The sequence below is a fragment of the Ascaphus truei genome, chromosome 9 (genome assembly GCF_040206685.1).
Source record: "Ascaphus truei isolate aAscTru1 chromosome 9, aAscTru1.hap1, whole genome shotgun sequence".
Lineage (NCBI taxonomy): Eukaryota > Metazoa > Chordata > Amphibia > Anura > Ascaphidae > Ascaphus > Ascaphus truei.
The window spans coordinates 47,168,634-47,188,651 of record NC_134491.1 but is presented as its reverse complement, the minus strand read 5'-3'; the positions used below and the strand labels follow the sequence as shown (position 1 = coordinate 47,188,651).

General features: G+C 46.1%; 1 protein-coding gene across 1 annotated transcript in view; it reads right to left on the bottom strand.

The window, feature by feature from the left end:
* Positions 1-6,599: 6,599 nt before the first annotated feature.
* LOC142502917 (interferon-induced very large GTPase 1-like) overlaps positions 6,600-20,018 on the bottom strand; it is a 48,858-nt gene continuing 35,439 nt past the window's right edge. Inside the window, exon 3 of the mRNA XM_075614613.1 lies at positions 6,600-14,897. Coding sequence (XP_075470728.1) covers positions 7,423-14,895 — 7,473 coding nt within the window. The 5' untranslated portion in view covers positions 14,896-14,897 and the 3' untranslated portion in view covers positions 6,600-7,422. The remainder of the gene's footprint in view (positions 14,898-20,018) is intronic.

The window sequence follows — 20,018 nt, the reverse complement described above, 5'->3', positions numbered from 1 at the left end:
TGGGTCTGAACTGGGACGAGACTTAGATATGATAAAATATAATTTATTCCTTGATAAAGGTGAACACATCAGATATACAAATAACAGGCAAAATATAGACACTTACTTAAAATGGAAATGATGAAGCAGTCATATCTGGACTAGCAGTTCATACAGCACTCTTCATAGTCATCAAGACACCAAAGACATGAAAGACCTCTGGCATGAAGACATTGCATAGCGTTTCTCTCAGCAATCAAGATTGTATAGAACAGACAAAGGATAAAGGGTTGACCACAGATTATATACCTTTTGTGGCCCTATCCTTAACCTTAAGTACAGGTGATTGGTTTTCAATTACCTCCAGCCACTCACTAACATGGGAACACATTTTGATCCATGCCCCCCTGCTAGTTGGTACATGCGCAGTAGCACTCTGGGGTCTCATTTCTGTAATCCCACATTTGCATCAGGAATGCCAGCCAGTCTACCAAACAGAATATCTGGCAGGAAACCCTTTGTTGTAAGGTGTGAAATGGGACACTTATAGCCTGCTCTGGTTTGAGTCATCTCCGCCCTCCTGTAAACAGTGTAGGTGATAAACTCCTTTGAACAGCACTTAATTTCTAGACATTGGGACGCTTCTCTGACCATCTGCTACCTGATGGCCAAGGGAATTTCCTCTGGGTTTTACCCATACCTTGGAACACAGTATGAAAGATAAAACATAAACATATTAAAATATCCGGTTCCGTTGGGTCCAGCAGGTCCAAACTTCCCAGTTCTCAATGCCGAAACTGGGACACCATATGGTCCAATTTGCGACTTGCTACGACCTTCGGAACCGGAGATACACAAATACACTTAAAACCGTTTCACATTTTAATACAAACATCTCCGCTGTAAATTAAATCACGGTTTTTCACTAAATCCCCATTGAAAACAACGGGCTCCGCCGCCATAGACTTTCAATGGCAAACCACCGCCGTTGGTGGCTATGGGAATCCGCCGCCATAGACTTTCAACGGGGCCACGCCGCCGTTGAAGTCAATGGGGGTTTTCCGCCATAGCCGGTCAATGGGGTTTGGCCGCCATTGGAGTCTATGGGAAAAGTCCCGAACTTTCAAGGGGATCCATACTCCGTCGGGTTGGTCCAAGAGGGTCAAGGATAGTTCTGCAGCGATGCCGGAGCAGTGACTACAGATACCCCAAACCCTGATCCTCTGGGCCCTTTGGAACCGGAGCTATGGATTACCAAATTTCAGCTTTTGACACTTTGCCGTTTTCCTGAGCCGTTTCTGCCGCCGCCATTGGAACCTATGGCGCGACCCGCTCTTCTCGGTTCGACCCTTATCGGGGGTCCAGGATACGGGGACCCGGTTGTGGTCGAGTGGGGGGAGGTCTAGGAACTAGGGGCAGAAAGAATTTTATTTCTAGGGGCTCTAGAACTGTTTATTCCCACGCCACTTGTCGTTGAACTTGGCTTGTTAAGTGATCAAAGCTCTCCTATTGAAAATGTATCCACTTTGCGGTTAAGCGGTTTGGACGGCAGCCAACTCGTTCCTGGAAAGCTCCTTCGAGGATTTCCATTGAAGTCAATGAGCCCATTGACTTACAATGGGAAACCGCCGCTCCTCCTCTCGGACGCCATCTGCTGGTCTTCTCAGGAAACAGGGCCCAAACAGCACGATTCACCATTGAAACACATGGAGCTCAATGGCGGCCTATGGGAGCCTGCAAAATGGTGCCTGAAAAGGCGGGAAAATTACACAAAGGGCTATAATCACTAAACAACTATTAACCCTTGTGCTCACGGATGGATCCTAGTGTGTGTGTGATGCAGACACTGATGTAACAATAAAACAGGGGAATAGGGAAATACACATTTTCAGGTTATGACAAGGGTTAAATCACATTTCTGGGCCTGGAAGGTGGGATTCCCAATCTTCCGTATGTATCACTACATCGTCTAAATATGCAGCTGCATATAATGTATGTGCCCTTAATATTCTGTCCATCATCCTTTGAAAGGTGACAGGAGCCCCATGCAGACCAAACTGCAACACCTTGTATTGGAAAACACCATCAGGAGTAGAAAAGGTAGTCTTTTCCTTTGCCTGCTCTGTTAGTGGAACCTGCCAGTAACCCTTGGTCAAATCTAGTGTGGTGAGGTAACGGGCTTTCCCAAGTATCTCCACTAGCTCATCAGCCCTTGGCATGGGGTAGGAATCAAATTTTGAGATATCATTCAGCTTGCGATAATCGTTACAAAACCTCACAGTCGCATCAGGCTTTGGTACAAGCACAATAGGGCTGCTCCAGTCACTTTGTGACTCCTCAATCACCCCAAGCTCTAGCATTTTCTTAACCTCTGCTCTAATGGCCTCTCTACGAGCTGCAAGTATTCTATAAGGCTTAAGATTGACCCTTTTTCCTGGTTCGGTTATAATGTCATGCCTAATAACCCTAGTCCTTCCTGGAACTGCAGAGAATAACCTTTAATTTAGTTTTTCAAATTTCTTGACTTCCTGTGCCTGGTGTATAGACAGGGCCTTTGATATGTTCACTTCTGGATCTGGCTTTTTCCTAGCAGAGAAGGCAGTGGTTTCCACAGTAATTAGAACCTCCCTTTCTTTCCAGTGCTTGAGTAAGTTCACATGGTATATTTGTTCAGGCTTTCGTCTGCCTAGCTGCCTCACTTTATAATTTACCTCACCCATTTTTTCAATAACCTCATATGGCCCATGCCATTTTGCCAGAAATTTACTTTCTACTGTGGGGATTAACACTAGGACTCTGTCTCGAGGTTGAAACCTACGGACCCTAGCATTCCTATTATATCTATTCTGCTGGTTACGTTGGGCCTTTTCAATATGTTCCCGCACTATAGGCGTAATGGCTGCCATGCGTTCCTGCATTTGGGTTATGTGCTCAATTACACTGCGATGGGGTGTAGTCTCCTGTTCCCATGTCTCCTTGGCTATGTCAAGTAACCCCCTTAGGTGTCTACCATACAACAATTCAAATGGTGAAAACCCAGTAGATGCTTGGGGCACATCTCTAATAGCAAACATTAAATAAGGTAACAGAAAATCCCAGTTCTTTCCATCCTTATCAATTACTTTCCGCAGCATTGAACCGCTCCACCAAACCATCAGTTTGTGGGTGGTACACAGAGGTTTTTAACTGTTTTATGTGGAGAAGTTTGCATAACTCCTTGGTTACCTGAGACATGAATGGAGCACCCTGATCTGATAGGATCTCATTGGGAATCCCCACCCAACTACACATCATCATTAACTCTTTAGTAATAGATTTCACTGAGGCTGTGCGTAGAGGGATTGCCTCAGGATATCGGGTCGCATAGTCTAATATCACCAGTATGTACTGATGCCCCCTGGCTGACTTCACTAAAGGGCCAACAAAATCCATAGCAATGCGTTCAAATGGGACTTCAATTATTGGTAGGGGTACCAACGGACTACGGTACGCTGGCAAAGGGGCAGTGAGCTAACATTCAGGACACGATGAACAATAATCTATTATTGCTGCCATCACCCACGGTCAGTAAAAACTCCTGAGAATACGCTCTTTAGTCTTTTCAACCCCTAGGTGACCACCTAGTACATGGCTATGCGCGAGGCTTAACACAGTGCGCTGATACGCTTTTGGCACTAACATCTGTTTTACTCTAACAGACTGTTTTTCCTCAAGGCGATACAACAGATCGTTATCCACCTCAAAGTAAGGATAAGACAAGGGTCTGTCTGGATTAGTAGGGGTTCCATTCCGTACTGAAATGGAATTTCGGGCTACTGACAAAGTGGGATCAGACCACTGGGCACTCTTAAAGTTATCTGGGCTAACCTCTAAATCAATAAGGTCAATGTATGTTCTGGTCTATTAGATGGTCCGGCACCATTTTGTTCTGGGTTGTCGCCCACTAGTGCTTTTACAGGGTATGGCTGTTTACTCCCAGACTTATTTGTGCTGTATAGTTCGTCTCCCAAAATGTCAGCAGATGGGAAATCATCATTATATTGATCTGACGAACTAGTGGCAAGTTTTTCAGCAGCTGGCCATAAACTTAGAAAATGGGGAAAATCTCTACCAATAATCATGTCATGGGCTAATTTTGGTACAAGACTAACTCGCCAATTTACAGAGCCACACTGTGACTCAACCTGTACTTCAGCAGTGGAGTAGTTATGCACATCCCGATGTATACAGGAAATATCAATCTGTTGGGCGTCATCTACCTGAATGTCATTTACCAAATCTGGGTCTATGAGGGTAACCATACTCCCAGAGTCAAGTAATGCCTGAACCTTTTTTCCCTACCTGCACGGAACACCAAGGGTAACTATTCAGACAACCATTTTTTTTGCAGAACACACAGTTTGGGCATACAGTGAGTAATCATCCTCATTATTACTACCCACATTACATGCCATGGGTTCCACCATTCTGGGACAGTCCTTTGCCATATGTCCAAACTCTCGACATTTAAAACATTTTACATCATAGTCCCTTATAGGTTCTTCCCGCTTAACAAAGTTCCTTTCTCTTGTGGTTATGTCCCTGGGGTTATAGACCCCCAACCTGTTCATCAACATTCCCCCTTTTCCCTGGAACAGTCTGACCAATTTTGCTGGGGCTCTGGACCTTCCGGTTCTGAGGCTGCCCTTGGATAGGGGGTTGAAGCCATTCTCCAGCTGCACTGTACCATTCTACCATCGCGACTAACTGGTCACTCTGGCTGACCCAGCGACGAAGGGCAACAGGTAAGCCTCTCAGAAATCGGTCCATCACTAGTTGCTCCACAATGTGGCTGGATGTGTTGATTTCCGGTTGTAACCACTTTCTGGCAAGATGTATTAAGTCAAACATCTGTGATCTTGTGGCTTTATCCTAGGTCCAGGAGTGAAACCTCTGGGCACGGACCGCCGTTGTCACCCCTAGGCGTGCCAGGATCTCCTTTTTCAGCTCGCTGTAATCACTGGCTTGAGCTGGTTCCAGATCATAGTATGGTTTTTGGGCCTCCCCACACAGGAACGGTGCTAGCAGACTTGCCCATTCAGCCACAGGCCAATTTTCTCTCTCCGCCGTCCTCTCAAATGCCATTAGGTAGGCCTCTACATCATCTGCAGCCACCATCTTTTGCAGGTAGTTACTCACTCTAACCACCTTAGGATATGCTTCTGCGGCATCCCCGGTGAGCCTCTCAGATAGACCTTGGATCTCCTGATGTAAAGCATGGGCGGTATTTTGCTGCTCCTCTCTGAACAGTTGATGAGCTTCAGCCTGGGCCAGCACCAGTCTCTGCAATATTGCCATGTTTTCCTGCTGTGTGGCATAACCCTCAGTCAGCCTGCTGTTGGTTTCATGTTGTGTAGATGTGGATTGGACCAGGGCTGTGACTACTTCCGCTATTCCCTTTTGCATCTTACAGGCTTGTCAGTGTGATGCCCGCATAAAAATCCACCATATGTGACAAAGTACCTTCTTGCTCTGTACCTTTTGTCCAAGGATCAGCACTTTCACACTGCCTTCCAGGTAGAGGAGACAGTCTTCTGACATAGAGGAGAAAAGCTTGGCCTGTTTATTTTGCCATACAAATGCTACAGCAGATAACAGGAGTAAATCAAACAAACTAAACAAAAGTCTTTGCTTTTTCTCAGCATCACACAGCTTTTCAGCAAACCCTCCTCTTGAGAGTCAAACAGCTCTGTCTTGCTCTGTTTAGAGCAACCTTTTAATCATCTCCCTGCTCAATCAGCTGCTCCAGTCCTGTGAAAGCCGGGAGAGCTAGAAGTCCCTGTCTGGATTCCCCCTGGTAAATCTCCAAACCGTGGAGTGGAGCAGAAACCCTGCACTAATTTAGGGCCATAATATCCTCTTTTCACTACTGTTCCCTCATATCTGTCACAATATATATACATATACATACTGTATTAGATAAGTTATGGTGGGTGAAAAAAGTGATGAAAAAACCTCCACCGCATATAGCATATAGCAAATGAAAATATCACTTGTGCGCACATTCACGTCTTAGATAAGTCTGCCACCCTGCATTTCACATTATCGCCTAGCACTCAGTGCTTCCACTGCAGCAAGGGATTCTGGGAAAGGACATGCAAATGAGCACACAGTGTATCACCTTTTGCTTCAAATCCATTTTGACATGGACCCTTATAAGCTTATGCTTGCTGCATTAGGCCGTGCCTAGAGTGCCGTCGATGGCGACGGCGACACGACCGGTGATGTCACCCGTCGCCGTCGCCACCAGCGAAAGTTATATTTCACCGGGCGTCGTTGTCACATAATTCCGGCAATTTTATTAGTTCAAGGGCCGTCACGTGACGCGACAGCCCTTGAAAAATCAAATTTTGACGACTACCAGTTTTCGCGACGGCTCCGTTGCTCCATCGCTTTGTCGCCATCGCGCATACGGCGGCGGCGGCAATGCTTTTGTTTTCGGGCGACATCGCGTCGCCTGCACTATAAGCACGGCCTTACACAGCGTTTCAGCACAGGCTGGGTTAAGATGCATAGCCAGTAACCCTTATCACAGACAGCTTTTTTTTCTTTTCTCCCGAAGTCAAACAAGTCCTTTTTACTTTCCCCCCAAAAATCTTCATCCGGTAGGCCTAGGTCTTCTGGGTCTTTGGCGAAGGGCTCCATCAGGATTCGGAACGTCATTCTCTTCCTCCCTTCAGCCAGAAGGCCCGCAAGAAAGTCCAGTCTTTTGGTTTTCGGCCGGAGCCTAATCGCCCTGTCGTTTTCTCTCCGAAGAGGGATGGTGACCAGCTGGAGTGCATAGTTTGTGCCAGGGCACCCAGAACCCAACAGGCCGGTGGTATGCCAGATAGGCTTACTTCCCAGAGTGTCCAAAAAAGGCCAACTAAGGATGGCATGTTCTTTGGAATTTAGAACAGGAATCACTCAGGGAGATGGTCAGTTTTCACATTTGGAAGATAAATCACATTCTATTTTGAATTTGTAACAAAGATGAGACAGACGGCTTCATGCAATGGGCAGCAATCGAACATCTTGTGGGCGTAAGGATTTGGGAAATAAATGTGTTGTAAAGTATTTTTTTTTAAGCATATTTAAGGTTTCCATAATAACCAAAGCTCTGGGGAATGTACACAATCTTTATCCAATCTCTTGTGATATGGCAACATAATTAGTTGAAATAGATGAAGGGGAATAAAAATAATGACCATATAAGAAACAACACAGGAAGCAAATAACTGAACATTTTACTTTAATGTAATTTCATCGTTATTTTTTTATTGCATACAAATATTGATTTAATTATTTAACTGCACTGATTACAATGACAATGACATTCATGCACGAGATACACAAACCCACTCTGATTTATTGGCATTTGTCTTCCGAGCCATTCATCTTGGTCTTGTGCATTCAAAGGAAAGATTACAGCTGTTCTCTCAATTGAGCAATCACTCCCTCTTTGGTAAACTCTTCCCATTGGGCTGGAATTGATCCCTTCCCCTGAAACTTGCACCCATAATCAATTTCAATGTTGGTTCGGAAATGGCAAACAAACCACTTCCAGTAGTGCTGAGCTGAAGTGTCTGGCGTGATGCTCCAGTTGGCATAATTTGGTCCCACTTTCCTGTAATGTTTGTATGGTATCTGTAGGTTATCTGTTATCACAAGGCATGAATTAGACATGACAAGGGTAGAACATATTTCTGTAACAAACTCATTGGAATTGTCCCAATAAATGCCACTTATTGCCTGGGATCGATGGAAAGGAACACTGTGATCTCCATCATGGCCAAAAACAGTGTTGGTGCAAATAGCTCTGCAGAATGGACACTGCTCCCAACAGCCACAAAGCTGTTTGGCCAGAATTTTATAGGGCTGTGTCTCAAATGAGTCAAAACTTTTCCAATCAAAGTTCTGCTTGATGTTGTCCACTGCTGTATGCCATGTCTTGCTCATGGCTTCTTTAATGAATTCTATGTCTCGGATTTCCTGGTGCTCGATACTTTTCAGGTCAGCTCTGGAAAAGTTGACCTCATCGGCAATTCGTTTGTAGAACTCATCCAGCCACTCGGATGCGCTGCCGGTTTTATCTCTGATAACCTGAGTAGATTCGCTGATGGTTGAAAGAACAAGTTTCTGGAAATGGTCAAGACTGATATTGAAGAAATTTTTCAGCCTTGAAGGGCTTTTGTCAAAACAATAATCGTCTACGCATTTCTTGATGAAGTTTTCAAAAAATTGCTCAGGAAAGTGAAGGTACTCTCTGTATTTTTCGAAATCTTCCTTTTCTGCCAAGTATAATAAAATGTAGGTTTCCAATTTGGAACGATTGCCACTGAAGGCTGGGTAGTTACACCTCATCTCGTCTGCGACTGCCAACACCGTTCTGGCTAAAGCTGCAGGGTATATTGCCTCCACGAGCTTAGAACATAAAAAATCAGCAAATGTTGTGATGGAGGTTGCCCCCTGGCAGGAAATGTTGAAGCAATTGAAAAACTCTTCCTTTTTGCTCTCAAGAAATACCACAGGGTCGTTGGCTCTCTGAAATGCCTGGTGCATCGCTTCAAACCTTGTTCCTGCCATATGGCACAGGTATAGCAACAAATCAATTTTGAATGCATTTGTCAGTGTGAATTTCTTGTTCTTGGATACAGAATTTACAGTTTCCACAACTTCATTAATTATTTCATGAAAGTAGCCATCGTTATAATCCATTTTTTGTTGCTGTTTTAGATCTACATATTCGCGTATTTTATTGACCAGATTACTTTTCATTTGTTCAATGTATGCCTTATCATGCGCCTCCAAAGTATGTGATTTGAATAACTTTTTGTTCATGGTGACATGCTTGGAAAAATCAATAGGAAATGATCGCCAGTTAGAGAAATCCTTGAGTTTATTAGCTATACAGGGCTCTTGTCTAAAATACTGAAAAAGAATATTCTCTGCATCACCAATAATATTAGGTTCATTCACACATGGAGCAGAAGAGTTGATTTCTACCACCCACTCTTGCCACAGCATATTGAATTGATGTCTCAGCTCCTCCTCCTCTAAAACCTCATTTTTTAAATTGAGCGCCAACTGCTTGCTTCTTTTGAACAATTCTTCTGCATAATCTGTTTCTTTCTGTATTATTCGGTTCTGGTTCTTCTTTATCCTGATCCGTTCCTCGCCCTGTCTTTTGGTTTCTTCCACAAGCTCAGTCTGTAGATTCTTCAATCTGTTTTCAATGTTGGCTTTCCACTGAATAAATATTTCATGGTCTTTACCATCACTGAAAAATATCTCCAATTCGTCCATGATTGCGTGAAACTTTTCTTTGACCTGATCCTCAAGATCTGTCTGTCTCACGGAGCTGATATCACCTTTCTTAATTTGATTGCTCAGCTTAGCCTGGAGCTGCAGAATGTGATGCCTTAGCTGCCAAGTCCATTGGCTGTACATGGTTTCCACTTTGCTGTAGGCAGAAATTTCTAGAGTGTTTTTAAAGCTGAAAACAAAGTTCTCGTTTCTTAAGGCTGACCAAAGGTCCTCAATGCGAACTTTAAGTACAGAAATCTTTAACACACTATGATGAGGCTCTTTTCCTGCTGCACGAAGAATAATGTTTCTCACCTCTTGGACATTTTGACTGTAGATGGGATTGGGAGGTGCCATTGGTGGGTTTCCTTCCCATAAGTGAGCAAAATAATGAATGTGCTTCTTCACATCAAACCTGATGACATCGCTGAAGCGTTGGATATTGCAGAGTTCATGCTCAGCTGCAATGCGGGTCATCATATCCAGTTCCTGTTGGAGATTTCTTCGTCCTTCCATATTTTTATCTTGTGCCGTTATTTCTCCTACGTTTTGGTGAACAAACAGGCAGCTTGGGGCGAGTTTTACTTGCTTCATCCTTAAAAATGCCTGGACAGCGATTTGGAGAATGTCTTTAATCTCAGTAGGGTTTTCTCCAAACACGTTTATCAAAGTCATGTTGCCCACACCAATGACAAAAGTTGCTATTTCATTATCGTGGTTTAGTGTTGATTTGTTGGCCAGCTCCATGGTCCGAAGCCCTTCTGTATCAATAACAAGGATGTAGTCAAAGTTCAAATCTTGCCTTAGCTTCTCATCAATTGCAATAAGTTGCATAAATGCTCCTCGGGTACATCTTCCTGGACTAGCAGCAAACTGGAGACCAAACATGGTGTTGAGTAGCGTTGATTTGCCAGAGCTCTGGACCCCAAGCACAGAGAGCACAAATAACTTCTTGTCACCTAAAATCTTAATTAATTGCTCTAGCACAGCTCCAATCCATTTTAATGACACATAGGAAGCATCCCCATCCATCAGCTCTAGAGGATACCCAGAAGCCATAATATCGGCTGCAATTTTAGGCAGTTCATGGAAACATTCATCCTTATGTTGCAGGGCATCTAAAGCTTCATATGTCTGTCCAACTTCCCTCAAGAGATGTTCTAGACCAAACATACAGACATTCATCTTTGTGGCTAGAGATTCCATGTCATGTTGTAATGTACTCCCCTGCCTGTTCCCCGATTGTTCCATTGCTTGAAGCTGGGACCACAACTCATTGTACTGCTCACGCAGCTCCAGAATGTGATCAGATGACAGGTCATCAATTAATAATTTAAGCCACTGTAAGAAGAACAATTTTGTTGTTTTTGGTAGGGATTTCAAAACGGTAATCAATTCTTTCATGAAATGATTGCCAACTGCCTTTTGCAACTGTTTACATCGTATGGCTTGCTTCTCTAATTCAATGTCACATCGGTGTTGCTCAATGCTTCTATTCATCTTATCCTGAAGATAAGTAAGCTCTTTGTCTTTTTTACACCACAAGTGCCACAAATGTCCTGAAAGTGGCAACAGTTCTTCCTTTGCCTTTAGTAAATCTTTCCCCTTCAAAAGGCACAGCATCGTTTTTGCATGGGCCTTTCCTGCTGTACATTCTGCTTGGTCCTCATCTACCAGGAACCCATGTTTTCTAGCAACCTTAGCACATGTTTCCAGGCTGCAAGACTTTGGAGAGAGAGACAGCAAATCCTTGAGAGTTACGGTCAATTCACCCATCAGTTCGGCTTCATTTCGGTTCTTGAGGCCAATTTTTACTTTGTTTGGATGTTTTCTACCAGAAGAACCATCCCTTTCAGGGCAAAGGCATATCAACGGTTTGGGAGAGTCCAACATGTGCTTAAACATTTTGGTGCCAGTTTCATTCCTGTCTGAATCAGAGAACATGACCACATTAACAGAGGCGATTTCCTGAAGAAAGGCAGCTTGCTCTGTATGATCCCTTGCATCACCCCGTAGGTTGGCAAAAGCAGTGCACTTCTCAAATTGATCATGGTCTTTCCCTCCCGGGCAAGACCAGAAGATTTCCACTAACCCTTTCATTAGGACGCCATTTTTGTTGCTTCCCTTACAATGTCTATGGAAGAAAATGTCATGCTTGTGTTTACTCAACAAGTTGTTCAAGATTTGAGATTTGGAAATGTCCGTAGTGCCAATCCTTGTGAAACACACCACAGGGACCTCAGCTTCACAAATCAGCTTCTCTCTACATTTTACTGCTCCAGATGTATCAATGTGTAAAATATTTTTCTGGACTTGTCTAAAGGACCATAGAGGTAGCTCTATGCCTGAACCATCTGGCTTCGGTATAGTGAAGGGAAGAGCAAACTGACAGAGAGAAAGCTTGGTGAAAATGTATTGTCTCAGGAAATCGTCTGCACAGTGATAAACGGCCATTAGCACATCCATAGGGTGTATATGCTCCTTGTTTATGGAAGTCATATTCTGATCTTCGCTAGGGCAATCATTCAAAAAGTCATCTATTGTATCAAAGGCTGTACTGGCTTCACCCACTGGGTTAGACACATTTGCAGAGCTGTTCTTGCACATCAAGTATCTGAATTGATAATCTAATGTCATCAGCATTTGCAAAAAACACGAAGGGAGGTCACTTTCTCTTTCAGGTTCGTTAATATGGCCCTTCGGGGCAGAGCTGTTTATAATATGAAGGTTTTCTCTATTCATTTTCTTCGGAAAGTACTTTTCTAGCTCTAAACTCTTAATCAAATTGGAAAAGTCCTGGTTGGTAATTGTTGCATGAGTTTGGTCAGTGGTCACCTGTTGATTATGGGATATGGATGTTGATATATCTGCCTGATTAGCTACTTGACATGCATCTTTTATTTCTTTTGCTATGTCTTCCGTGTTCAGCTTGATTGTGGTTTCAGACTTCCCAGAAATCAGATGATTCAAGTCCCTCTTTAGAGATTGCAAGTCATGGTGTCTGCTGTGCCTTTCTAGAACATCCAGAATCTCTTGTGTAAGAGAACATCTCATCTTATTTACCATAACATTGAAAAGTTCTCTCTTTTGTTCTACGGATACTGGTTTGAACTCATTTCCTGCTGTCAATCCCGTCATCAGTATGAAAGCTTGTACTCTGTAAGCTTCACTATTACTAAGAGTTAAGTATTCTTGGTAAACACGTTGCATTTCTTTTAGCATCAAGTCAATCTCTTGCCACCCCAGGAGATATCGAAAATAGTTATTTTGTATTGAATAACCTAAGCTGGTCACAGTTGAAAGTGTCAGGAGTTCCACATCTGTTTGTTCCATGTCTCTCAAGGACTTTAAAAAGGAATTCAGGGACACACTGACATTTAAATTGACTTTTACGTTTGTTTCATGTATTGTTTCCTCCGAAGTGTTAAGTGTATGGCTAACATCTTGAATATGGTTTTTTGCTTGGGAAAGGACCTCTATAAACAGAGAAATATCACAGATATCCACAGGTTTTTTCTCTTCCTCTGATTGGTATAACCATCCAATTATAGAGGAATATGCAGTCAAATTCTCATTTGAATAATCATAATATTGCAAAAGACATTTGATTTGAGACTTGATAAAAGTCATATTTGTTCTATGTTGATTTTTGTAGGACTCCACAACTTTCTCTAAGAAATCGTGCAATGCTTTGTTAGGGAGGCAAATATTAACCCAGATATTATAGTTCTTTGTCATCTCATTTAGTTTTTGTTTAAAAGTCATTATCTTCATTAGCTGTTCCTCTGCAGAGGCGACCTCCCAGGATTGTAGATCAGATAGGAACAATTTGGCTTCATCCAGTGCACTGGCTAGATGCTCGCCAAACAGCAAGCTGTGATGTTGATTGGTAATGGCTTCATAGACTTGTATAAGATCAGAACTTACTTGATGAGCATCTTTAAAGACCTCTTTGTGAGCAGAAACAATTATTTGCCACACCGGTATAAGTTGGAAACCTCTATCGACTACACACCATGTTTTGTTGCTGGCCACAAGTCCTTCTTTCCACTTACCAAGAGAATCCACAGCAAGCGGTCCTCCGGTTTTAGTTATAAACAGTTGAATGTGTTTTACAAGACTTTCTTGACTTGTTTCATGATCTGACTTTTCAGAGTGTGTTTTTGTCACATCAACGCCAGCTGCAGCATTGAAAGCACCAACGTAACTGAGCCCTACATATGTGTTAAGTGTCTCAGATGCTACTTTTTTCATTTCGTCCAGATTCTCTTCCTTGAATCCCTCGGAAGTAGCTTTCCACCAGAATATACCCCCAAAGTGAAGTGGCCCTTGGTTAGCATGGGAGCCAAATCTGCTGAAAAAGTCCCCATACGTGTTTCTTATTAAATCAGGTTTTTCTGCTGCTGTGCTAAGTTCAACAAGCTCCTCAATGGACTTTAGCTCATTGAGAGCAGCACTGGAAAGACAGAGCTGATCTTTAGGAATATAACATGAGGCAAGTGGAATATAGTTATATTTTGTAGTACAGATATAAAGCTGTTCAGTGTGAAATCTCTGCTTTTGCTCAGTCTTTTTGGATGTGGTATAATCTGTGCTGGCTTCAGCCTGAAATCCCCAGAAACCACCTTTAGCAGAACAGGTTATACTAAATCCCAGCTTTTCCATTGATTTTTGGAATGTTGTCTCTGCTGTGGAAGATAAAAATTCCTTCTGCTCAAGCACAGGCCCGTGTTCTGGACCGGTCAGGTAGAATTCCTTTGGAATAGCAATAAGATGCTCACGTTTATGTAGAACATCTTCCTGCTTCATTGACATGTAAATTCCTTCCAGCGCAAGACCTCCCGAAGCATGAAGCAAAACTTCTTTAGCAGGTAGGTTTTCATTCATGGACTTTACCTCTTCCTTCAATATCAATTCTTTATGCTGCTTTTCAATCATCCCTTGGAAGGATTGACTTGATGGCACACATGATTCCTTTGGTACATCCATGGCTTTGCTCTCATCTCCCTTATCATGGGGACTTTTGCCTTTTAACTGCATTTGCTTTATTTCTCCCAATACTTTCCTGGCCTCCTCCTGGTTCTGATGCTGCCGTTCTTGCACTGTTGTACTGCTGTCTGGTTTTTGCAGCAGCTTTTTGAGTGCTTGTTTTTCCCATGGATACTCTGTTTGTTTTTCTATTTTCAGGTACTCTTCAGGGTCCAGATATTCCAGGGCCTGCACACTTGTCACCCCCAATGTTTTGGCAAATCTCGGGAGCCAGTGTTTAGGACTAAGTCCCACTTCTTCCAGTTTCTTCACAAGATCATTTTCTGCTGCAGAATTTCCCGCTGGAGACTCTTCAACTCCACCCGCTGGAGTCTTTCCAACTCCACCCGCTGGAGACTTTCCAACTCCACCCACTGGAGACTTTCCAACTCCACCCGCTGGAGACTTTCCAACTCCACCCGCTGGAGACTTTCCAACTCCACCCACTGGAGACTTTCCAGCTCCAGCCGCTGTAGACTCTTCAACTCCACCCGCTGGAGACTCTTCAACTCCACCCGCTGGAGACTTTCCAACTCCACCCGCTGGAGACTCTTCTCCAGACATTGCTGTAGGAAACAGTGACAAAATGTTTTCATTTTATTAACACACTTCAGAGAGAAAGAGAGAACAAATTGTAAAGTTAATAGTTAACGGTAAGGGCAGAAGATCCTTAGATCAGGGGTGAGCAAACTTTTTATGCCGAGCCCCCCTTTTCATCCATGAAATTTCTCGGGCCCCCCTGCCTGATGTAATCAAAATCACATGAAAAATAAAAAAAACCCTTTATTAAACGGTATACAATGTAAATACTAATATATCGAAATACTTATTTCAACAGCTTGCGCTTGCAAAATTAGGCTGCGTTAGCAAAATTAGGCTGCGTCCGCGCTGCCGCTGAGAGCGGTGACATCACCAACTCTCCAAGCATGAGCGCAGGGTGTCCTGCATCATTTTGCAAGCATGAGCAGCGGGGCGTGGGGGGATTGGATCGGGAGGGGGTATGGAAGGTGTATGTGTGTGGCTGTGTGTGTGCGTATTGACTGCTGCTGAGCGTGCTTCAAAGTCCATTTTGTTTGTCTCCCCAAGCGCCAAGCTTGGGAGAGCGTACGTGCACAAAGGCAATCCTTTCGGGGGAGGAGAGGGGGGCATTCATCCACCTCTTTGCTACCTCCCTTCCCTTTCTCCCCCTTCCCCCCTTTATTTTTCCTTCCCGCTCCCTTTTTTCCTTCTCCCATTTGCCTTTTTATTCTCCCTGCTCTTTGGCTTCGCCTCTCCCGAGCCTGGATTAAAGGAGACATTTGAATGGGCGGGGCCTGCAAGCACAGCTTGGGAACAATGTTTACATGTTCTCTGAGCCGCACTGTGCTGTGCAGCTGCTACCTGTGTGACCTGTGTGACCTGTGTGACCTGTGTGACCTGTGTGACCTGTGTGAGGAAGGGACAGGGAGAAGAGAGCAAGATGCAAAGCAGCCACTAAGGTGAGGGAGGGGATTCTGTTTTGGGGGAGAGGGGACAGATTCTGTATTGTGGGGTGGGGGGATTCTGTATTGTGGGGGGGGGGGGGGATTCTGTATTGTGGGGGGGGGATTCTGTATTGTGGGGGGGGGGATTCTGTATTGTGGGGGACGAATTCTGTTTTGTGGTTGGCGGCAGATTCTATTTTGTGGGGGGGACACAGATTCTGTTTTGTGTGTGTGTGTGGGGGGGGGGGGGGGGATTATGTATTGTGCAGGGCTGTGACAGGCAAGGGTAACCAGGCTATACAATAAAGGTTAAGTCCTCTGGTTACCCCTGGGTCCCTGGCAGCTACCCAGCACTATAAGCCAGGGGCCAGGTATCCTTGCATGAAAAGTTAAAATGACCCCTGCATTTACACTTTCCATGTTCCCTTTACCCCAGACTCATGAAACTTGTTGTGTGTATGTTTTAGGTGGGATATTTGGGTAAGAATGCAATTATTTTGTTTGCAGGTGTTCGGGGACCTGAGCTACCGGTAGTACCTTCATTCTACCCGGCGTGCAGGCATGATTTGCCGGTATGCGGGTGGAATTATACCGGAGCTGCCCCGTGTCACCCAGACTCCTGTTTTTCGATCCCCGATAGCTTAGTGCTATATCCCTTAAAGCCATGAGTCTCCCCAAGATCTCCCATGTATTAAAATATGTTTATGTGCTTTATACATTTATTATAAGGCTCTATGCAGTCAGCCAGGGCATCTGCTTAAGGTGCCAGCAAGTCTGCATAGAGTCCGTAGTTCAAAGAGGAGACGGGATGTTGAGAATTGTTGGGTGCTAAGTGGCCGGGGCAGGGCGAACAGAGACCTCCTGCGGGGAGGATCCTCTGGTCTGCCAGACTTAGTGGAGCCTGCCCAGTAAGTGGCAATGGGTTGACTTGGGGAAGCGGCAGAATGCATTTCCCATTGGTCAATTCATTAATTTGTCCCGCCCATGGGGCATCCCAAGCCGGCTTGGTACGTCCCCTCCTTTGACGTCAGCCAAGAGACGAGCCCCTGTTTCTATTGGTTAGTAGGATAGGGTCCTCACGCTCCGATTGGTCGCTCTTCCTACCTCCATGCTATGGATAGCTTAGCGGAGTGTATGTAAGGAGATAGCCGAGGCAGAGAACCAGATCATCCAGTGACTTGTGTCGATGAAGCTAAGGCGGCTTTTCAAAGTTGCTCTGTTCAAAATAGCAGAGTAACCGGCTTCGTTTAGAAGCTAGGAAAGTCTGCCCTGCAGGGACTAAGGCCACGGGCATAGTGCCTCGGGCCACGCTGAGCTGCGCTACTGCTCAGCCTCGCCTACTCAAGCTGGTGCTTTTTTGTGTCCTGTCAGGCGAGGCAGCGAACGAGCTTGGGAGGCGGGACGGAAGCGTGGCAGGGCTAGTCCCTCGTTCCCATTGGCTGTTTGCGGTCACGTGACCGGCCCCCCGCTCCTGTAAGTGCGAAACCTTAAATTAATATGTTGGCTGCAATTCAGCACGCCTCCGCAAGCACCTGCTAAAGCCACACACATACCAGATGCAGGAGGTAAGTCAGCTGGCGCAGCGTGGCTCATCACGGTATTTTTTACTATGTCCAAGGCCTAAGGCTGAGTCCACGCTGCCGCTGAGCTCGCTCATGCTTGAGAGCGGTGACGTCTCCAGCTCTCCAAGCATGAGCAATCGCTGTCCTGCAACATTTTTAGAGCAGGAGCGGGGGGGAGGGGAGTGAGGGGGCATGGCTATTACAGGAGGGGGCGTCATTGGCTGGATAGGGGCTGTCTGTGTCTGTATGTGTTTTTCTGTGTGTGTGTCTCTCTGTGTCTCCTTGTGTGTGTGTGTGTCTCCATTTTCTCTCTACCCCCTTCCCTCCCCTCTCTCCCGACCCCCCTTATCCCCCCCTTCCCTCATCTCTCTCCACCCCATTGCTCTCTCTCTCTCCCCCCCATTGCTCTCTCTCTCCTCCCCCATTGCTCTCTCTCCTCCCCCATAGCTCTCTCTCTCCTCCCTCATTGCTCTCTCTCTCCTCCACCATTGCTCGCTCCCCCACCCCCCAGTGCTCTCTCTCCCCCACCCCCCCTGCGCTATCTCCCCCCGCCCCCCTGTGCTCTCTCTCCCCGCCCCCCTGCGCTCTCTCTCCCCTGCCCCCCCCGCGCTCTCTTTCTCCCTTCTCCCCCCCTATCTCTCTCTCTCAATTCTCCCCCAACCCTCTCTCTCCCTCCTCCCCCTTCCTCTCTCTCCTCTCTCTCTCTATCTCTCTGTCCCCCTTCTCCCCCTCTCTCTCTCTCCCCCTTCTCTCCCCTCTCTCTCTCCTGTATCCCCCCTCTCTCTCTCTCCCTTCTCTCCCTCTCTCTCTCTCTTTCTCTCTTGCTCTCTCCCTTCACCCCCCCTCACTCACCACTCAGATTCCTCCCCACCACGCCACTCCGTTTGCCCCACACCACACTACTCCGTTTGCCCCCCCACCACACCACTCCGTTTGCCCCCCCCACCACACCACCCCGTTTGCCCTCCCACCACACAGCACCACTCCGTTTGCCCCCCCACCACACAGCACCACTCTGTTTGCCCCCCCACCACACAGCACCACTCTGTTTTCCCCCCCACCACACAGCACCACTCCGTTTGCCCCCCCACCAAACAGCACCACTCCATTTGCCCCCTCAACACAGCACCACTCCGTTTGCCCCCCCACCAAACAGCACCACTCCATTTGCCCCCTCAACACAGCACCACTCCGTTTGCCCCCCACCACATACCACCACTCCGTTTGCCGCCCCCCACCACCCAGCACCACTCTGTTTGCCCCCCACCACACAGCACCACTCCGTTCGCCCCCAACCTCACCACTCCGTTTGCCTCCCAACCACACAGCACCACTCCGTTTGCCCCACTCGTCCCCCCCATGATCTTCCCATCGTTCCCCATTTTCACCATGGTCCCCCATGATCTTCCCATCGTTCCCCATGATCTTCCCATCGTTCCCCATTTTCCCCATCGTTCCCCATGATCTTCCCATCGTTCCCCATTTTCCCCATCGTCCCCCATGATCTTCCCATCATTCCCCATTTTCACCATAGTCCCCCATGATCTTCCCATCGTTCCCCATTTTCCCCATCATCCCCCATGATCTTCCCATCATTCCCCATTTTCCCCATCGTCCCCCATGATCTTCCCATCGTTCCCCATTTTCTCCATCATCCCCCATGATCTTCCCATTGTTCCCCATTTTCCCCATTGTCCCCCATGATCTTCCCATCGTTCCCCATTTTCCCCATCATCCCCCATGATCTTACCATCGTTCCCCATTTTCCCCATCGTCCCCCGTGATCTTGCCATTGTTCCCCATTTTCCCCATCGTCCCCCGTGATCTTGCCATTGTTCCACATTTTCCCCATCGTTCCCCATTTTCCCCATCGTCCCCATGATCTTCCCATCGTTCCCCATTTTCCCCATCATCCCTCATGATTTTCCCATCGTTCCCCATTGTCCCCCATGCTCTTCCCATCGTTCCCCATTTTCCCCATCGTCCCCCATGATCTTCCCATCGTTCCCCATTTTCCCCATTGTCGCCCATGATCTTCCCATCGTTCCCCATTTTCCCCATCGTCCCTCATGATCTTCCCACCATTCCTCATTTTCCCCATCGTCCCCAAGGATCTTCCCATCGTTCCCCATTTTCCCCATCGTCCTCCATGATCTTTCCATCGTTCCCCATTTTCCCCATCGTCCCTCATGATCTTCCCACCGTTCCCCATTTTCTCCATCGTCCCCCATGATCTTCCCATTGTTCCCCATTTTCCCCATCGTCCCCCATGATCTTCCCATCGTTCCCCATTTTCCCCATCGGCCCCCGTGATCTTGCCATTGTTCCCCATTTTCCCCATTGTCCCCCGTGATCTTGCCATTGTTCCACATTTTCCCCATCGTTCCCCATTTTCCCCATCATCCCTCATGATTTTCCCATCGTTCCCCATCGTCCCCATGATCTTCCCATCGTTCCCCATTTTCCCCATCGTTCCCCATGATCTTCCCATCGTTCCCATTTTCCCCATTGTCCCCCATGATCTTCCCATCGTTCCCCATTTTCCCCATCGTCCCTCATGATCTTCCCACCGTTCCTCATTTTCCCCATCGTCCCCAATGATCTTCCCATCGTTCCCCATTTTCCCCATCGTCCCCCATGATCTTTCCATCGTTCCCCATTT